The following is a 17,774-nucleotide window of genomic DNA, read 5'->3' on the forward strand; positions in this document are numbered from 1 at the left end:
AGAAATGAGGAACCAGAGACACAGAGAGGTAAAACAGCTCACCTAATGTTACATAGATAGTAATTTATTGAGTTGGGGTTTGAACTTAAAAAGTTTAGCTCCAGAGTCCATGTTTTTAACCATCACTACAAATAAGATTTGGAGGATGGGGACTAGAATACATCCAGTAAAAATGGGGACTAGAAGAGGCAGAAATATGTTTTGGAAACCTCTTGGATTATACATATAAGAACATCCTTTTACTAATTACCCTGTTTCCCCAAAAATAAGACCTAGCCAGACAATCAGCTCTAATGTGTCTTTTGGAGCAAAAATTAATGTAAGACCCGGTATTATATTATATTATATTATATTATATTATATTATATTATATTATATTATATTATATTATATTATATTATATTATACCCAGACTTATATTATAGTAAAATAAGACTGGGTCTTATATTAATTTTTGCGCCAAAAGACACATTAGAGCTGATTGTCCGCCTAGGTGTTATTTTTGGGGAAACACGGTAAAAGGCAAATATTAAGCTCTCTTTCTCTTTCAATTTGTGAACTATTTTAGAAGCTATATTAGTTAAAGGTTAAATTTTGTTACAACCAAATTCCAAAGGAAAGACCAAATTCTTCTTAGTACCCAGTGTTGCTTGAAAGAAAAAGCAGCACCTAATTCTGTGTCCTTGACTAGATCTTGTGTCCTTCTTGCTGTACCTATTTGCTTTGTTTAGTAATCTGTTGTAGGGCCTTAGATTAAGTCATCTCACCTTCAAATGACTTTCTTTCCTTCTTAGGCCAGCGAAGGACATAGATTGAGACCATCAATTCAGACTCAGACCAGTGATTTTGAAACTACTACCTATGTGACTTTGGACAAGGTGGATATTGCTTCACCAAGCTTGTTTCCTCACTACAACCACACAAGGTTGTAGTGAGGATTAATAAGATAAACTATATAAACTGTTTGACCTAGTGTAGATGCTTGATAAATATTTTTATTCCAACTATTACAAAATATAAAATTTAATTTTTTCTTAGAAAACAGACCCTGCCTTCAGTGGACTTACTAACAGGCATAAATTAGGTAGGAGTTTTTCAGATTCCTTCTTGTTTATTAACTATTACTTGGGAAGCTCCTATGCCCAAAGACAATATGTCTTAAGACAATTACGTTTCAGTTGGGACAACAAGAGTTGTACATACCTACCTATATTAAGAGCTAGAAAGCGATAAGCATTTTAAGTGAGGGACAACCAGGAAAATTCAGAGGGAGAAATTGCTTTTACCCCCAAGAGGTGGGGCACAGAGTAGAGAAAGGGTATTTGAGCTAAACCTTGAAGTACCTCACTAATGAAAAAATTCTTCTCTGCATAGCCCACAGACTAAAATAATTACTTTCTCCTTTGTGGTATGCTTCATCACCTCAAACCACTTTTTAAAAATTAAATTTATATTAGATTGTAATGTTTCTGTCTCCTATTTAATGTGCATTTCTGGATGGCAGACTGTCTTATCACCGCTGATCACCGCTGAATTCGCCAGCATCTGATTAAAGGAATAGTTTTAATAAAGAGAGAAATCACAGAAAGGCTGTTTGGGTTTTAGGTTTAGTCCAACGTTGAGTGTGGCTCTGGAGTCTGACTGATTTTTAACTTCAGGCTGTACCTCTAATTTAGATCGGGTGACTTTTAGGATTGACAGATAAAATACAGGGCACCCACTTAATCTGAATTTCAGATAAACAACGAATAGTTTTTTGGTATAAGTATGCCTCATGCAAAACATTATTTGTCTTTTATCTGAAATTTCATGTTTAACTGGGTATCCCGTATTTTCACTTGCTAAATCTGACAACCCTAGTGACTTCTCTGACCTTATCTGCTACTTGGAATGGGGATGAAAAATAGTACCTTCTTGAATGAGAGTCTTGCGCACGGTAAACCCTTAATTCACCTTCCAAATCAGGATCCTTTAGAGAGAAGTCAAACCTCCGGGATAAAGACCCCGGGTGCACTCCAAACTACAGTTGCCCATATTAGATGGCTTTCTAAAGAGTGCAGAAAAAGTTCCGTAGAATTCTGAACAAAGTTGCAAACTGGTTTGACAGATCTGCAAATTTGCCTTCAAAGTAATACCACAACGGTGTTTAAGTGATGTTGCAACTGGTAGAAAAAGAACTTCCTTATTTACCAGGGAAAGCGACGGCTGCGCACGCGCACAAGAGCTCCTGCGGCTCCACGCCGGGTCCCCGCCCCACCGGAGAGTCACGTGGGGGACCCTCGCTCTAGAGGAGCCACCGGACCTTGTCATGTGACCCAGGCTCCAGCTTCGCCCAGGGATGGAGCCGGAAGAGGGGACGCCCTTGTGGCGGCTGCAGAAGCTTCCAGCCGAGTTAGGCCTGCAGGTGAGGAGGGCGCAGGAGGCGGCGGCGGCGCGGGGTCAGGGCGCCAGGACCGCCTGGCGTGCGGGTCCGGCCCCATCCAACGGATCCGCCTTCGCAGGGCTGGCTCCGGCCGCCCAGGGGAGGGAGGGGGCAGGGGCGTGATTTCGGGTGGCCGGCCCCCTGCTTCCCCTAGAGAGCTGAGGAGGCCGAGACTTGGGGCACCACCTCCACACCCCGACTTGGAGTTGCCCCTCGACAGGCTTTGCGCGCAGACTCTTGGGGCCGCGCCCGCGCCCTGGTGGGGGTGTCCCGTCTCCTCCCAGGCTTTGCCTGGGACCCGCTGACCCTGGGCTGGAGAGCGGAGCTGCCACGTAGTCTTTGGAAGCTTACCATGTGGAGTCGGTGGTTTGCAGTTTCTCACGGAGGTTTCACTCATTCATTCATTCACTCATTCACTCATTCACTCATTCACTCATTCACTCATTCACTCATTCACTCATTCACTCATTCATTCATTCATTCAACTCATACCTCCCGAAGGCTCCCTGTGCACCAGACACACTGCTAGGTAGGTGCTGGGCGTACAGTGGTAACCTAGAGAAGCATACCCGGCCTCCTATAGGGTGACAGAAATTAAATGGTAAGTGCTGCTAATAGCTCTGCGATTTACTTTGGATAGGGTGGTCCAAAGTGGCCCTTCCCTCTAGAAGTGACATATACGTTGGCACCTGCAATCTAAGAAGAACCTGGCTTGTGAGAATCTGGTAAAATAAAACCTCAGTCAGTTTGTTCATCCAGCTTTTCTTTGAAGTCTACCGTGTGCTCAGTGCCCTGGTGGGATAAGGTATTAAAATGGTCAATGAGACACAGCCTGTGCCCTGGTGGCGCTTGCTATCTAGTAAGGAAAGCAAACTGAGTTATCCGGTAATGAGCTTGTGGAAAGCGTAGCAACCCAGATTTGAAGTGAGAAGGGGGGGTTTTCGGGAGCGGGAGCATCTAGATTTCTAGGTTGAGTCCTGAAGGATAAGTGAGGACCAGACAGGCTAGAGGACAGAGAATGTTTCAGGCAGAGGAACAGCAGCTACCAAGGCCAAAAGAAGAAAGGCAGACCTCTCAACCCGCCCCCCCCAACCCCCCAGGGGTTTTGAGGACCTCCTCTAGTTCTTAGAGGCTGAAATTCAGAGTGGGAAGCAGTTCAGGGAGACGGATTAGATAGGTGAGCAGGAGTCAGGGGGCTCTGGTCTTTATATGCCATGCTTCTGGGTTTAGCCTTACTTCCAAAGGCATTGGCAGTTTAAAGTATTGTTTTTGGCCGCAGCAAAGTTTTAGTGAGTTTGAAAGATGAGAGAAATGTGGGGAGAGTAAGTATATATAAGGGTATCTTGACTGTAAACTGTGAAAGGAAGAAACCCAATGGCTGCTATAAGGAAAATCAGAGAAGTGCTTTTTTTTTTCTTTTTTTCTCCCCTGAACTTTCAAGCAAGAAAACATAGTGCCCCAATATTAGACCCAAAGAAAAGCAATATATACATAATGGAGTTTCAACATTAGCTCTGGAAACTGTGGTTCTGTTTGCCCTCTGATTTCAGACTGCTCACTAACACTTGTATTGTAATTAATATGTTTACTCCCATCTCTGTCACTCGACAATTCAGGCCTTATAAAGTTGTCCCTGAATAGAACCTCTTATCTTAACTGGTCCTCTGGCTTCTGGTGCTCTCTTACTCAGAACTCCTTCAGGGTAAATACTTGTTTTATATCCCCAATTCTTGATTAAGATCAAGGTGGGTTCTTAAATCAGTGTTTGTTGAGGGAACAAATCAATTAATACACATTAAACTAGCTTTATCATTGAGGCTGTCATCTGGGCCCTAAGCTTAGGGAGGCTGGCTTTCAGTGTCAATGATAGGCAGCTCTGTGGCAGTCCTAATTCTGTTCCATTTACAATGGGTAAAGGGTGGGGGTAGGTATTCATTCTACATAATATGATAGAGGGGTATGTAGTAGATAGCTTTTCTAAGTCCCAAATTTTGGCCTTCTTTTTTCCTCTGTTCCATTTGCAATGGGGGAAGTTTAGGGAAGATAAAAGGCAATGAATTTACTTAATTCCTACCAGGATCAAGAAAAGCCATTTTAACTCTTTTTTTCTGACTTTACAAATGAGGAAATTCATATAGTACATCAACCATCATTTTGAAGTGGGGTCACCAGTTGCTCATTTCTATTCTGATGTAGTGTTGTTAAAAAGAAGGAGTTACTGCTTAAAATGGAGTGAATATAATCCAGGGGAAAAGAGTTGGAAGACTTGCTGCTAAAATGCATTTCCAACTTAATTTGGGTTGATTCTTACAAGACATAAGTACCCCCTGAAAAAAGAAAACCATGTTAATCATTCGTTCTGTTAATCATGGTTATTGATTAGTTCTGTCATAGTAGGTACTCAGTTAATATATATTTAAGGCATGGAACGTAGTAGTAGTAACAGTGACAATAAATGGTAATAAGAAGAATGATGATGGTTAGCAGTGTTTAAGTGCTTTGTACAAGCCAGCAAGGTGCCAACTGATTTGCATGTGTGCTGACTTAAATTTAACAACAACATTATGGGGGTAGATGATATTATCCTCATTTTATACATGAGGAAACAGAGGCACAGAACATTTAAATACCTTGATAAAACTAGCTATGTAGTGGAACTAGGATTCGGACTAGCCAGTTTCGTTCCAAAATCTTAATTACTGTGTTCAGTTATATATGTGTTAGGATTTCCATTGCTGATATTAAGGTAGGGTAGAGAAAAAAGGAATGTAAAAAGGGAAAAGAAAGGTACTGAGAGCTGTCTTGGAGTGGACCAAAAGAAGTATGAAAGTTATGAAAAATAGAAGTAAGGAAAATGAAGTCTGTATATCTATAGCAAAAGACTGATGTAAGAGTCATGTTTTTATTTTTATTTTTTTTGGTTCTTTGCATAAATAAGATGTCTAAGGAATCACAGATGAAACTTTTATATTCACCGTCTTCCTTTCAGGAACATTGGAGAATGTTCTATAAACATATAGTATATCTATAAAATTATTTTAGCTTCTGAATGTGGAGAAAATTATAGAAAGTCTTTTTTGTGTGTGTGAAGTTCTAAATTTTAATTAATAAAATAATAATAAAAAGAGTTTCATTTCAACCTCAGCAATTCTTGCAGATAACATGCACTTCTCCCAACATTTGTTTGCTACGAGGAAGATAAATCTGTTTTATAATTTTACTCATCATTACATTTATTTCCTTTTTTCTCTCTAGCTTCTTCACAAAATAATTGATGGCATTTGTGGCCGAACTTATCCTCTCTACCAGGATTATCAGAGTATTTGGGATTCAACAGAATGGATACATGTTCTAGAAGATATTACAAGGTTTTTCAAAACTGTAGTTGGTAAAAATTTATCTGATGAAGAGGTAACTTTACTCTGATTTTCTATACCTTATATAAATGATAAATAATTGTGTTCAGGTTGTTTTTATTAAATTGGTCTTTAGGGCACTATATAATACAGGGACTATCATTAGTAAGTATATATTATATAACAAGAAAAACGTCATTGTAAGTAGAAAATCTGTGAAAGTTCTAGATTTTTCTAGTTTTGTTTTTGGTTGTGGTTTTTTAAATTTTGAAACATGAAAGTCATGTAGACGAAAACTGAAAGTTAAATATTAATAGCTGATTACCTACATTCCCAGTAGCACAATTAAACAGTTGTTAACATTTTACTTTATACGTCTCAGTTTTGTGTGTTTTAGAAACAAAGCATTGCAGATACACTTACAACATACCACCTGAGTATGCCACCCACGCCATGGAGCTCACCACTTGTGAAATTGGTGTGCATGTTTTATATTCTGTGTTGTATGAATATTTGCATCTTTAAGCAATGTGTGCAATTATTTGAGCCGCTTAAATGTATAACTTGTAAAATGTATCAATGTTGATAAATGTAGATCTGGTTTATGTATTTTAACCCCTTATGGTATTTAATGATAGGAATTAGTGGGACTTATTTACTATCCTCCTACTGATGAACAGTTAGGTCATTTCTCTTTCATTATTACAAATAGTGCTGCTGCAAACATTTTGTTTGTGTCTCTTTGTACACACAAGGGTCAGCTTTTCTAGAATAGACAAAGTTAAATTGCAGGGTCATGGGGTGTCCTTCCATTTAATTACTTTTGGAACTGTGTCAGAAATCACCTGGGCATTCATGTTGTGTAGGAGTTAAATATATTTGTCATTTTGATGTGGATGATATTCTGGGTATGAGTTCTCTGTTACATATATGTATTTTAAATATCTTCTATTACCATATTTTGCCGTGCACAATGCACACTTTTTTACCCAAATTTGTGAGGGAAAATGAGGATCTGCGTTATAATGGGTAGTACTAATTTTGTATCTAAATAAATGTTTTTAATTATTTTATTTATGCTTATGAGTTAAAAGTGTAACTCTAGAAATCATTAACAATATCTACTGAACTTATGAGGAACTTGCAACGACAAAAAGTTCTTGGCCTTCTACCATGTGTAAATATCAGTAAATTTGTTACTGGTATATAAAACCTCTTGTACCTTGTATCTGTTCTTGTGTTTTGTAATTATTTGTTACATAACATTTCTTGTACCATAGTATTAATATGTTAAAAAATAAATGCTAAAATTCCTTTATAATACAAAAACAAGTGCTTAAATATAAACCAAACAAAAATTGAATTAAAAAATCAAAATGAAAGATTTTTTCCCCTGAAAGTTTGGGCCAAAAATGTGAGTGCACATTATACACAGGAGCATGTAATACACGGCAAAATACAGTACTATGTTGCTTGCCTTTTCACTCTCTTAATGGTGTCTTTTGGTGAACAAAAATTCTAAATTTTAATCAAGTCCAGTTTCTTAATGTTTATTTTGATGGTTAGTGCTATTAATGCTCTGTTTAGAAAACATATGTGCCAAAGCCATGATGATGTTTTTGTATATTTTTTTGTAGAGGCTTCATCGTTTTAGCTTTCACATTTATGTCACTGATGCATTTTGAATTAATATTTGTATATGAAGTAGGGGTGAAGTACAAATTTTTCCACATTAATATTCACTTGTCCTAGCACCATTTATTGAAATGACCATCTTTTCCCCAAAGAATAGCTGTGCAGCCTTTGTTGTAAATCAAGTGACCATACATGTATGGGTCTGTATCTGGACTCTCTATTCCATTCTATTAGTTCTATTTGTCTATATTTGCCAGTACAATACTGCCTTAACAACTGTAAAATTAAAGCTACATTATATTAAGTTTCGATATCTGATAGTAGTGGAATCATGTACTTCTTCAAGATTGTCTTGGTTATTCTTGATCCTCCGTATTTTCATGTACATTTTGCAATGAGCTTGTCAATTTCAATTAAAAAAAACTTGCTGGAATTTTGATAGGAATATTAGTCAGCTTGAGCTGTCATAACAAAATACCATAGACTGGGTGGCTTAAACAACAGGAATCAATTTTTCATAGCTCTGGAGGCTAAGGAGTCCATGATCAAGGTGCGGGCTGATTCGGTTCCCTGGTAGGAGCTTTCTTTCCTCGCTGCAGATGGTTGCCTTCTCTCTGTGTCCTCACGTGGCAGGGGGTAAGAGACAGAACAAATTCTGGTATCTCTTATAAGGATACTGATCCCATCAAGAGGACCCTAACCTTATGACCTTATCTAAACCTAATTATACCCGAAAGGCCCCGTTTCCAAATGTCACCTTGGAGGTTAAGGTTTTAACATAATGAATTTTGAGGGGACACACTTAAGTCCATAGCATGAGGATTGCACTGAATCTCTGGATCATTTGAGGGAGAATTGACATCCTAACAATATTGAGCCTTCTGATCTATGGACATGGTATAACCTTCCATTTATTTAGATTAGCTTCAGTTTCTTTCTACTATTTTGTATTCAGTAGAGGTCTTACAAATATTTGTTAGATTTGTTTCTAAGTAACTGATGTTTCTGATGTTCTTTAATTTTGTCCTCCAATTGTTTATTGCTAGTATGTAGAAACAAAGTTGATTTTTGTTACTTATTCTGTGTCCAACATTTTTTCTAGATGTATATATCTCATGGCTTATAAATTAAAAAATTCTTTTTGTATACAATCATTTTCTATTTAAATTTTAATACCTTTCATTGCTTTTTCTTCCATTATTGCACTGGCTAATGCCTTTAGGACAGTGGTGAAAAACAAAAAAATAGTGCTTTGTTCCTGACCTTAGGGAGAAATATGTTGACTATTTCAACATTAGTATGTTAACTGTATGATTTTATAGATATCCATTATGAGATTAAACAAGTTTCCTTCAATTTCTACTTTGCTCAGAATTTTTATTAATGGGTATTGAATTTTATCAAATATTTTCCCTGAATTTATTATTTTTCACCTTTATTTTGTTAATGTGGTACATTGCATTAATTTTTGAATGTTAAACTAACCTTGCATTGCCAAAAACCCCACTTAGTCATGATGTATTTTTTCTTAATGTGTCTTTTGGTTTGAATTGTCAATATTTTGTTTAGGACTTTTTTCATGTGTGTTTGAGTGATACTGACCCATGATTTTTTCTTTCCTATAATTTCTTTATCAAGGTATGAAGTTTTATTCTGGTCTTATGGAGTGAATTAGGAAGTAAAATTTTCTCTTCCTTTTCTCTGGAAGAGTTTATGCATGTATTTTGTTTCTTAGTACTATGTTACCAGGTTGCCTAATTTTCAAATATTTGGGAAATGTTTTTGTTATAAGTTATGATTTTAATTATACGTTGGCCCAAAAATATAATTAGCATGATTCCAATTCTTTGAAATCTGTTGTGATTTGCTACATGGCTCAGCTTATGGTTCATTTTGGTGAATGTTCCATATACAATTGAAAATAATATGTATTCTACAGTTATTGGGTGTTGTGTTCTATGTGTAGATTAGATTAAGTAGAAAGAAAATGTTTTTCAATTCTATATTTTTACTTTTTTGTTGCTGTCAGTTACTGGGAGGTGTATTAGATTAATTTCATAATTTAATTATTAAAGTAGAATTACCTATTTCTCTTTAGTTCTACCAAGTTTTGCTGCTTTATATATTATGAAGCTATGTTATTAGTTACACACAGATTTATGATTGTTATATATTTCTCTTGAACGACCCTTTTGCCATCCTTCGCTGCTTCTTGCCTTAAAGGCTATATATATTGTCTTACTTATTAATATAGTCATACCAGCTTTTGTTTTAGTGACCTCCAGATGTATTCAATTTCATGCTCTTCATCAGTCAGCCCTTTTCCTTTACTTTCTGTTTTGCAAAAATTTGTTAAAACCTCTTGTTGGCTGGTTATGCATTCTCATCTTGTTTTTTTCATAGTTACAGAAGTATTTCTTGGTTTTTGTTTTTTGTTTTCATTACTATTTTAAAGGGTATGTGAAAGGAGATGGAATTATATGTTTACATTTTAACAGAAAGGCCCTTTTACCTATTTATAACCATTTATTTTTATTTTCATAGATATCTCAGCAATTGAATCAGTTGAATTCATTTCATCAAGAAGCTATCATGAAATGCTTGAAAAGTAGAAAAGAGGAAATCAAGAAGGCTCTGTTAGAAGAAATAGTTGATATTTCCTCTGCACAGCTGCAGGATTTTGATTGGCAGTTAAAGGTGAGAATCTACTTATTTATGATTATGTTTTTTATTTCAGTTTTTGAATAGAAATTTTTTTTTATAATATACTTCTAAAATTTCTGTAATTTTGAGAATACAATGTCTCAAAAATAGTATCAAAGATAATTAAAATTACATTTTTTGCGTTAACTGGGCATCAGTACACTACAAATATTCAAACCATGTATAATAACTTTACAATGATAACAAATTTAATTAATGAGAACTGGAAATCATTACCTGTCATAAGTAGTGGACCAATATGTTTATATTTAACATACAGTTTTGACTAGAATTTTCGACTTTATAGTCTTCCCAAGATTGGTAATTGTGATTCCACCTCCAGGGGAAATTTATAATGTGTTATTAAAAAAGCATTTAAAAACATTTTGAAAGAGAGTCATCATCAGTAGGGTTCATAAAGAGCAATTTCAGATCAGCTTTCTATCCCCTATAGGGCGCCTGCATGTAGGTGAGAAAACAAATACATATGCTTCTTGATTTCAGCATGGCCCCAAGTAAGGTGCCTCATATTGTCTTTGTAAAGATAGATAAAGTAGAGAAAAAATGTGGAAAAATAATACAGTTAGATAGGTTCATAACTGGATAAGTAACCAAACCCAGATGAATTTTTGTTAGGCACGAAGAAAGTCTCTGTGATTCTCCTCTTGGCCCAGTTTTCTCAACATTTTGTGATTATGCTTATCACATCTGAGGCCAACACAAAACTAGGGATATATTTAATATGTAATATAATACAGTTAAAGTTTAAAATTACTTTAAAGCAGGCTATAGTGGTGGACCAAATAAAGCAAAATACTTTGAGATAACCTAAGTAGAAGATTTGTCATTTGAATAAAACCACCATAGTATATAAATGTCTAATTACTATGTTGTTTTGTACACCTGAAACTAATATAAATAAATAAATGAATAAAGCCACCATGAAAATAAAAGATGTGAGAAATATGCTAACAGTAGTATATATGGGAAATATTTAGTTATTTTGATTTACCAAAGTGTAGCTTGAGTCAGCAGTATGATCCAGTCTTATGTTTTATTGGTAGAAATGCTATGTTTCAAGCAAGGGGTAGTAGTTCTAATATATTTTGTTTTCAGCCATTAAATTTTTTTAGTTAATGTGATTAGTTTAGTAGTCTTTTTAGTTCTGGCTGCCTAACTTAAGAGATAACTTAAACAAATTGGAGCCCAACCAGAAAAGAATGGCCAGGAATTTAAAATCATGGTGCATGAAGTTGCTTTGAAACATTTGAGACCATGTAACTCGGAAAATAGAAAACCTGGTAGAAATGTGAGAATTATCTTTAAAGGACTAAAGGTCATATGGACGAAGGAGTGGATATATGCTCTGTGGCTTCAAGGGGTAGAACCAGGCTAAACTATATGATTTGCAGTAACATGGGTTTGAATTCAACGTAGGGAAGACTTTTTTTTTAATAACAACTATAAGTATCTGAAAATTATGTTAACCTCTTCTTGAGTTAGCACGTTCCTCATCTTTGACAGTACTCAAGCATACTCAGAGAAAACACTGGAAATACTGAAGAGAATTATCCATAAAGTAGACAACCTTAAGGTGAAATGTGAAATCTCAGACATGATGAGTTCCATTTTTTGGAGTTGAGAATGGAAGCGATCTATGAGGATTAGATTCTATAGTGTATGTATCACAAGGGGCATCCTTTGAGGTTCGTGTTAGGGAAGGAGTTTCTTGCCATTGCCCAAGTATAGTTTTGCAACTGGTAATGCTCCAAAGATTCAATTATTGTTGGGATGTTCTGTCTCGGCTTCCAGGAAAAGTGAGTTTCACTTTGCCAACTGCCAATGAAGTTGTGGTGCTTGTTTCCAAAAGTCTTAGTGTCATAAATATTTGTTCTTTCATTTCACGTGGGATGCTCTCTTTAGATAGAAAGTAGAAAATGAGGTAAATGTGTTGAATGTTTTTGTTGAGTGGCTCTAATTGCAGATGGTATTTTGATAACAATTATCAATAGTTTAGTAGAGAGTTAGCTGAACACGATTTAAGCGTCCTAATTTCTGAGAGTTTACCAATGTTTTTAGTCTTATGTTTGTACAAGGACTTTCATCTTCTTGGTATCTTTACAGTTCTTTAAGAATTCTCTATGTTTCTTGATGCATTGGACCCACTAGATGCGTATGTACTTCCCAGCCATAGCTCATCTCTAGATTTCTGCTCTTATCACAAAAATGCTGACTGGTTCAGTCTTCCTTTCCAAGCCTACGTCCTCTCTTTTATTCACTTTTTCTCTGTTTGTTCTTCAGATACATGTTGGTTTGGCATGGGTTTAACTTTTTTATTCCACTTTTCCCTGTACTTGACAGCAAACAGGAGTACACTTATTTTTTTTTAATGTATTGTTCATAAGTTTTGATGCATATTTAATATATTTTTAGTACTTATTAATTACGTTATCCTCATTTTAAACAGCTTGCACTTTCTAGTGACAAGATTGCTACATTACAAATGCCACTTTTAAACCTTCATCTAGATGTAAAAGAAAATGGTGAAGTCAAACCATATTCTGTTGAAATGAGTAAAGAAGAGCTACAGAATCTAATAAATTCCTTGGAAGCAGCTAATAAGGTATTTGTTTTAATTTTGTTGTATGGTTTAAAACGTTTAAGTTTTCATTGATAGCATTAAAGCAGTATAAGAAAAACTCAAAGTTTGCTTTTGATATTTCTTTTGTTCCTGACATTTTATGTGAAGCACAGAAAATACTTTGTTGATATGTTATACATCTCTAGTTTTAGATATTAAATTAATTATAACTTGTAATTTTAATTACCTAGTTTTGAGCGTAATTTATCAAGTAGTTATTTTTGAAAGAATAATCATGCTGTTCTAATAGCTAGATTTGTTTTGCTCCAGTCCTCTTTAATGATAAAAATTAAATTTTTACCTTGGAGCTATGAAATTCGATTATTCTGAAGAGTTTTATGATTAAAAATAGTATGATCTTGAAAAAAAGGGTGTCTGCTTTAACTGGACAAATAATAGAAAATTGCTTTAAGTAGAAAATATGGCTTGTAGTTATTTGACAATACCAGGTCGAGACAAGATAGAGCTAATGAATGACTAAAAGCTTGACATTTAGAAAGAAATGGCTAAATAACAGTAACCATTCCTAGTGTTTAATTAATGAGAAAAATAATATTTTAACAGTAGAAACTACTGTGAGGAAAAAATAAAAATAATGTTATGTGTGTTCCTTCCATTATTGCTCAGCATTTTCCCTAGTGATCAAGTCTCAATAATTAAAGTCAGTATTCTTACCAAACTCTCTTATCTGTAATCAATCTTCCTGGCTCTTTTTAAAACCCTGCTGTACCACGTCTTCCCTCCATATTCTGCAGTTACTCCACCATTTTGGTGTCTAGATGACTCGTCCACATGCCCAGTCACCTAGCTGGTACTGGGACTCAATTTCTCAAGGGGTGCCTGGTATAAATGTGAAATGATTCTGAACGTACATCCGGACAGGCATGGGCTGTCAGTTACTATGCAGGGAGGGTTACTTGTTACCAGCTCTCGGAACACTGCCTCAGAGATTTCAAAGCATCTCTTTTAGCAGATATTGGCATCATTCTGGTATAAACTGATTCTCTCATTCCCCCCTTTGATTTTTAAGGTTGTCCTGCAGTTGAAATAACTGGAAATGATGAATACCAAAATTATCAGCTTCCACTGCTACAACTGATATGACAGAGTGGATACAGTGTGTTCAGAAAGTCTGTGATATACTATTACCGCAAGCTGAGAAAGCAGCAATGTTGAGATTGCAAAGATAAAAATTATCAACTTCCCTAAAGAACAGGAAATTACTTGGTTGACAGGAAATGCATAAAAAAATGAAAGATAAAATGCTATAATAGCAGTTTATATTTTCATAATGACTGTTCTGCTTCACTTATTAAATATCTGAGAAATCTTTATATAGAGTTTTATTGAAAACTAAAAATAGGCTTTAAAGTAATGTAGACCTACAAAGCACAAATACTTGAATCTTGCTTAAAGAAGTATGTGAATAGCAAGGATGTGTATTATGGATATATATGACTAATTTGTGATATTAAAAAATAACTTTTAAAGAATGTATGTGCTGCATATACAACTCAGGAGACTCCATATCTTTCTCATATTTCAAAGGAAAGATTATAAAATGTAAAATTTCTTAGAGAAAGAAGCTCTTCAGACATGAACAATAAAAAATAAATGGGTGTGAACAATTCTGAGTTTATGTATTCTAGAAACTAAAATCTTATACAAAAACAGGACAACATGCAATAACTTGGTTACTTTTGTATTTCTATGTCTGATTGGGATAGTATGCTGTGATAAACAGAATGTATGTCATGGTGTAGTGTTTAACTATTCAAGTATCAGCAAAGTCTATACATATGTGTTCATTTTTGTTATAAACTCTAAATATTGAATTTAACAGTTTTGGATGCTAACAACTTTATTGGCAAACAGATCATTTTAAATTTCAGTTAACTTTAAAATCAAGCATTCTGACCCAATAAAAATACCGTTTTATTTTTATGTATTTCTTTATTTCAAATGACTTTCTATATTAGGCAATAATATATAATTAATTGGCACATGCTGTTTAGAAGCTTCATAGCTCGTTATTTCATAGCTCAGCCTATTATTTGAGGTGTCCAGAGCAATTATTACTGTTCTCCTCATACATATGAGGATAGGCTTAGAGAGGTTAGTAAATATCTGGTGTGATCTAGATGGAGCTACTCAAAATGTGTCTGTAGACTAATGCTAACCTGTGAACTGTTAGTTACAGGTCGCTGATTAGACAAGGAGCTTGTGCCAGGATGGTCATCAATGTACTGCTTTCTTCACTGAGAAATTTTAGTTATGAAAAAAAAATATCAGCTGAGCTAAACAGTATGCTTAGGGAGGTAGTTGATTTACCTCCTTCGCAAGTTCCTTATATCATGATGGGCCTGTGACAGTTTGTAGACCAGCACTTTAAATAATACTGATCTAGAGTCCTTCTGTATTTCCACCCTCCATACAGTACTTCCTCTGAGAAGGAACACTCTTGCTCTGCTTACTCCTCCTCTCACCGTGGTATCACTACATTAGCATATTTAAACACGTTATTGAAATCTGATATACTATAAACTGCACATATTTAAAGTGTGCAATTTGGTAATTTTTGACATGTACGTCCAGGAAGCATCCCCTCAACCAAGATGGTGAACATATCAATCTCTCTTGCAAGTGTCCTGTTCCTTTGTAATCCCTGCTCTTGGCACCCTTTCCCCATCACAGTGTCTCTCGTCTGCTTCCTGCCACTAAAGATACAGATCCGTTCACATTTTTGAGAGTCTAATGTAAATGGAATCGTACAATATACACTTCATGTGTGTGTGTGATCTGTCTCTTTGCAGCATTATTTTGAGTTCATGCTGCATATAGCAATAGTTCATTCCTTCCAGTTGAAAAGTACTCTGTTGTAGAATTCTGCCATGATTAATTTATTCACCTGTTATTGGATATTTTGATTGTTTAAAATTTTTGGCTGGTACAATACACAGAATGCTATGAACATTCTTGTATATGTCTTTGTTGGGACATGTATTTCTTACGAATAAATACTTAGGAGTGAAATGGCTGGATCACTTATGTTTATCTTTTGAAGAAACTGTCATACTGTTTTCCAAAGTGATTATACCAGTTGCATTTCATACCACAGTCTGCGAATTCTGCTTCCACCTCCTTAACCACATTTGGTATGGTCTGACTTTTTAATTTCAGTTATTCTAGTAGGTGTGTAGTGGTATCTCACTGTGGTTTTAATAATGACTAATGATGTTGAACATCTTTTCATGTGCTTATTTGCCATCTGTATCTCTTTTGTGAAGTGTCTGTTCAAATCTATTGCCCATGTTTTAATTGGATTGTTTTCTTATTGAGTTTTGGGCATTCTTTTTATATCCTGGATATGCTCTTTACCATATATACCCTATATACCATACACACACACACACACACACGGTGCCAAAAAGATGTAGACATATTTTACTGTGTTTCCCCAAAAATCAGACCTAGCTGGACAAGCAGCTCTAATGCGTCTTTTGGAGCAAAAATTAATGTAAGATTCGGTCTTATTTTAATATAAGACTGGGTCTTTAATATAATATAATACAATACAATTAATATAATATAATACCAGGTCTTATTTTAATGTAACATAAGACCGGGTCTTATACTAATGTTTGCTCCAAAAGACACATTAGAGCTGATTGTCCGGTGAGGTCTGATTTTTGGGGAAACATGGTAAGAAAGTAAAAAACTATTGTAATAATACATACAGATAACAAAAGATGAATACATGTCACATTTGACTTCTGCAATTACAAGACGTGCTCAAAGCGATTACCATTAGTGTCCAGACACTTTAAAATGAAAGTTTATTGGGGTGACAATGTTTAGTAAAGTTACATAGATTTCAGGTGTACAATTCTGTAATATATCATCTATAAATCACATTGTATGTTCACCACCCAGAGTCAGTTCTCCTTCCATCACCATTTATTTGATCCCATTTACGCTCATCTACTACCCCCCCCCCCCCACTTACCCTCTGGTAACCACTAAACTGTTGCATCCAGATACTTCTGATTACAGCGAACTACCGCTTGAGCATAGATAACATCTCTTAAAATGTGTATACATTTTTTTGGCATCCCTGGTGTGTGTGTGTGTATGTGTGTGTGTGTGTATGAATCTTGCAAGTATTTTTTCCCAATCTATAGCTTGTCTTTTTTTTTCTGTAAATTGACTTTATTTTTTAAAAAGTTTTAGATTTACAGAAAGTATTAGATTGCACAGGGAGATCTCACATACCTCACGTCCAGTTCCCCTTATTAACATATTAGCATGGTACATTTATTATAATTAATGAACTAATATTGATATATTATTTTTAACTGAATTCCATAGTTTATTCAGACTTCCTAAGTTCTTACCTAATGTCCTCTTTCTGTTCCAGAATTCCATATACTTATTGTCATATCTCCATAGGATTCTTTTGCTGTGATAATTTCCCATACTTTCCTTATTTTTAATCATCTTGACAATTTTGAGGAGTTTGGGTGAGATATTTTGTAGGATGCCCCTCTAATGGAATTTAATATTTTTCTCATGTTTAGACTGGGTTTATTGGTTTTAGGTAGAAAGATCACAGGTAAAGTGTGGATTTACATCACATCATATCAAGAGTATATACTATTAACAGGATTTATGATGACATTGACCTTGATCACTTGGCTGATGTTTGTTAGCTATTTTCACTGTGAAGTTACTGATTATTTCTCTTTTTTCCATATTGTACTCTTTGGAAGGAAGTCACTATGTGTACCTTATACTTAAGGAGTGGGGATTTGGGCTCCCCCTCCTTGAGGTCAGGTATCTACATAAACCTTGGAATTCTGTACGGATTTGTCTCATCTCCCCTAGTTATTAATTTATTTAATCATTTATTTATATAGTATGGACTCATGAATATTTATATTTGGGTTATAATCCAATACTAATTTTATTACTCAAAATTGTTTCAGCTTTGGACATTGGGAGCTCTCAATTGGTTCCT

General features: G+C 35.2%; 1 protein-coding gene across 1 annotated transcript; it reads left to right on the plus strand.

Annotated features, from left to right (window-relative positions):
• Positions 1-2,246: 2,246 nt before the first annotated feature.
• COMMD8 (COMM domain containing 8) lies at positions 2,247-14,701 on the plus strand. The gene is made up of 5 exons (XM_019741069.3): positions 2,247-2,404; positions 5,678-5,833; positions 9,958-10,110; positions 12,584-12,739; positions 13,788-14,701. The coding sequence occupies exons 1-5, from the start codon at positions 2,339-2,341 to the stop codon at positions 13,806-13,808; spliced, it is 552 nt and encodes a 183-aa protein (XP_019596628.3). The 5' UTR covers positions 2,247-2,338; the 3' UTR covers positions 13,809-14,701.
• Positions 14,702-17,774: the final 3,073 nt, after the last annotated feature.

Source organism: Rhinolophus sinicus, chromosome 1, assembly GCF_057876585.1.
Source record: "Rhinolophus sinicus isolate RSI-liver-muscle chromosome 1, RSI-T2T, whole genome shotgun sequence".
NCBI lineage: Eukaryota > Metazoa > Chordata > Mammalia > Chiroptera > Rhinolophidae > Rhinolophus > Rhinolophus sinicus.

Coding starts and splice junctions, on each gene's coding strand:
- COMMD8 (XM_019741069.3), top strand. CDS start 2,339: ATGGAGCCGGAAGAGGGGACGCCCTTGTGGCGGCTGCAGAAGCTTCCA. Junction 2,405..5,677: donor CAGCCGAGTTAGGCCTGCAG/GTGAGGAGGGCG, acceptor TTTTCTCTCTAG/CTTCTTCACAAAATAATTGA. Junction 5,834..9,957: donor AAAATTTATCTGATGAAGAG/GTAACTTTACTC, acceptor TTATTTTCATAG/ATATCTCAGCAATTGAATCA.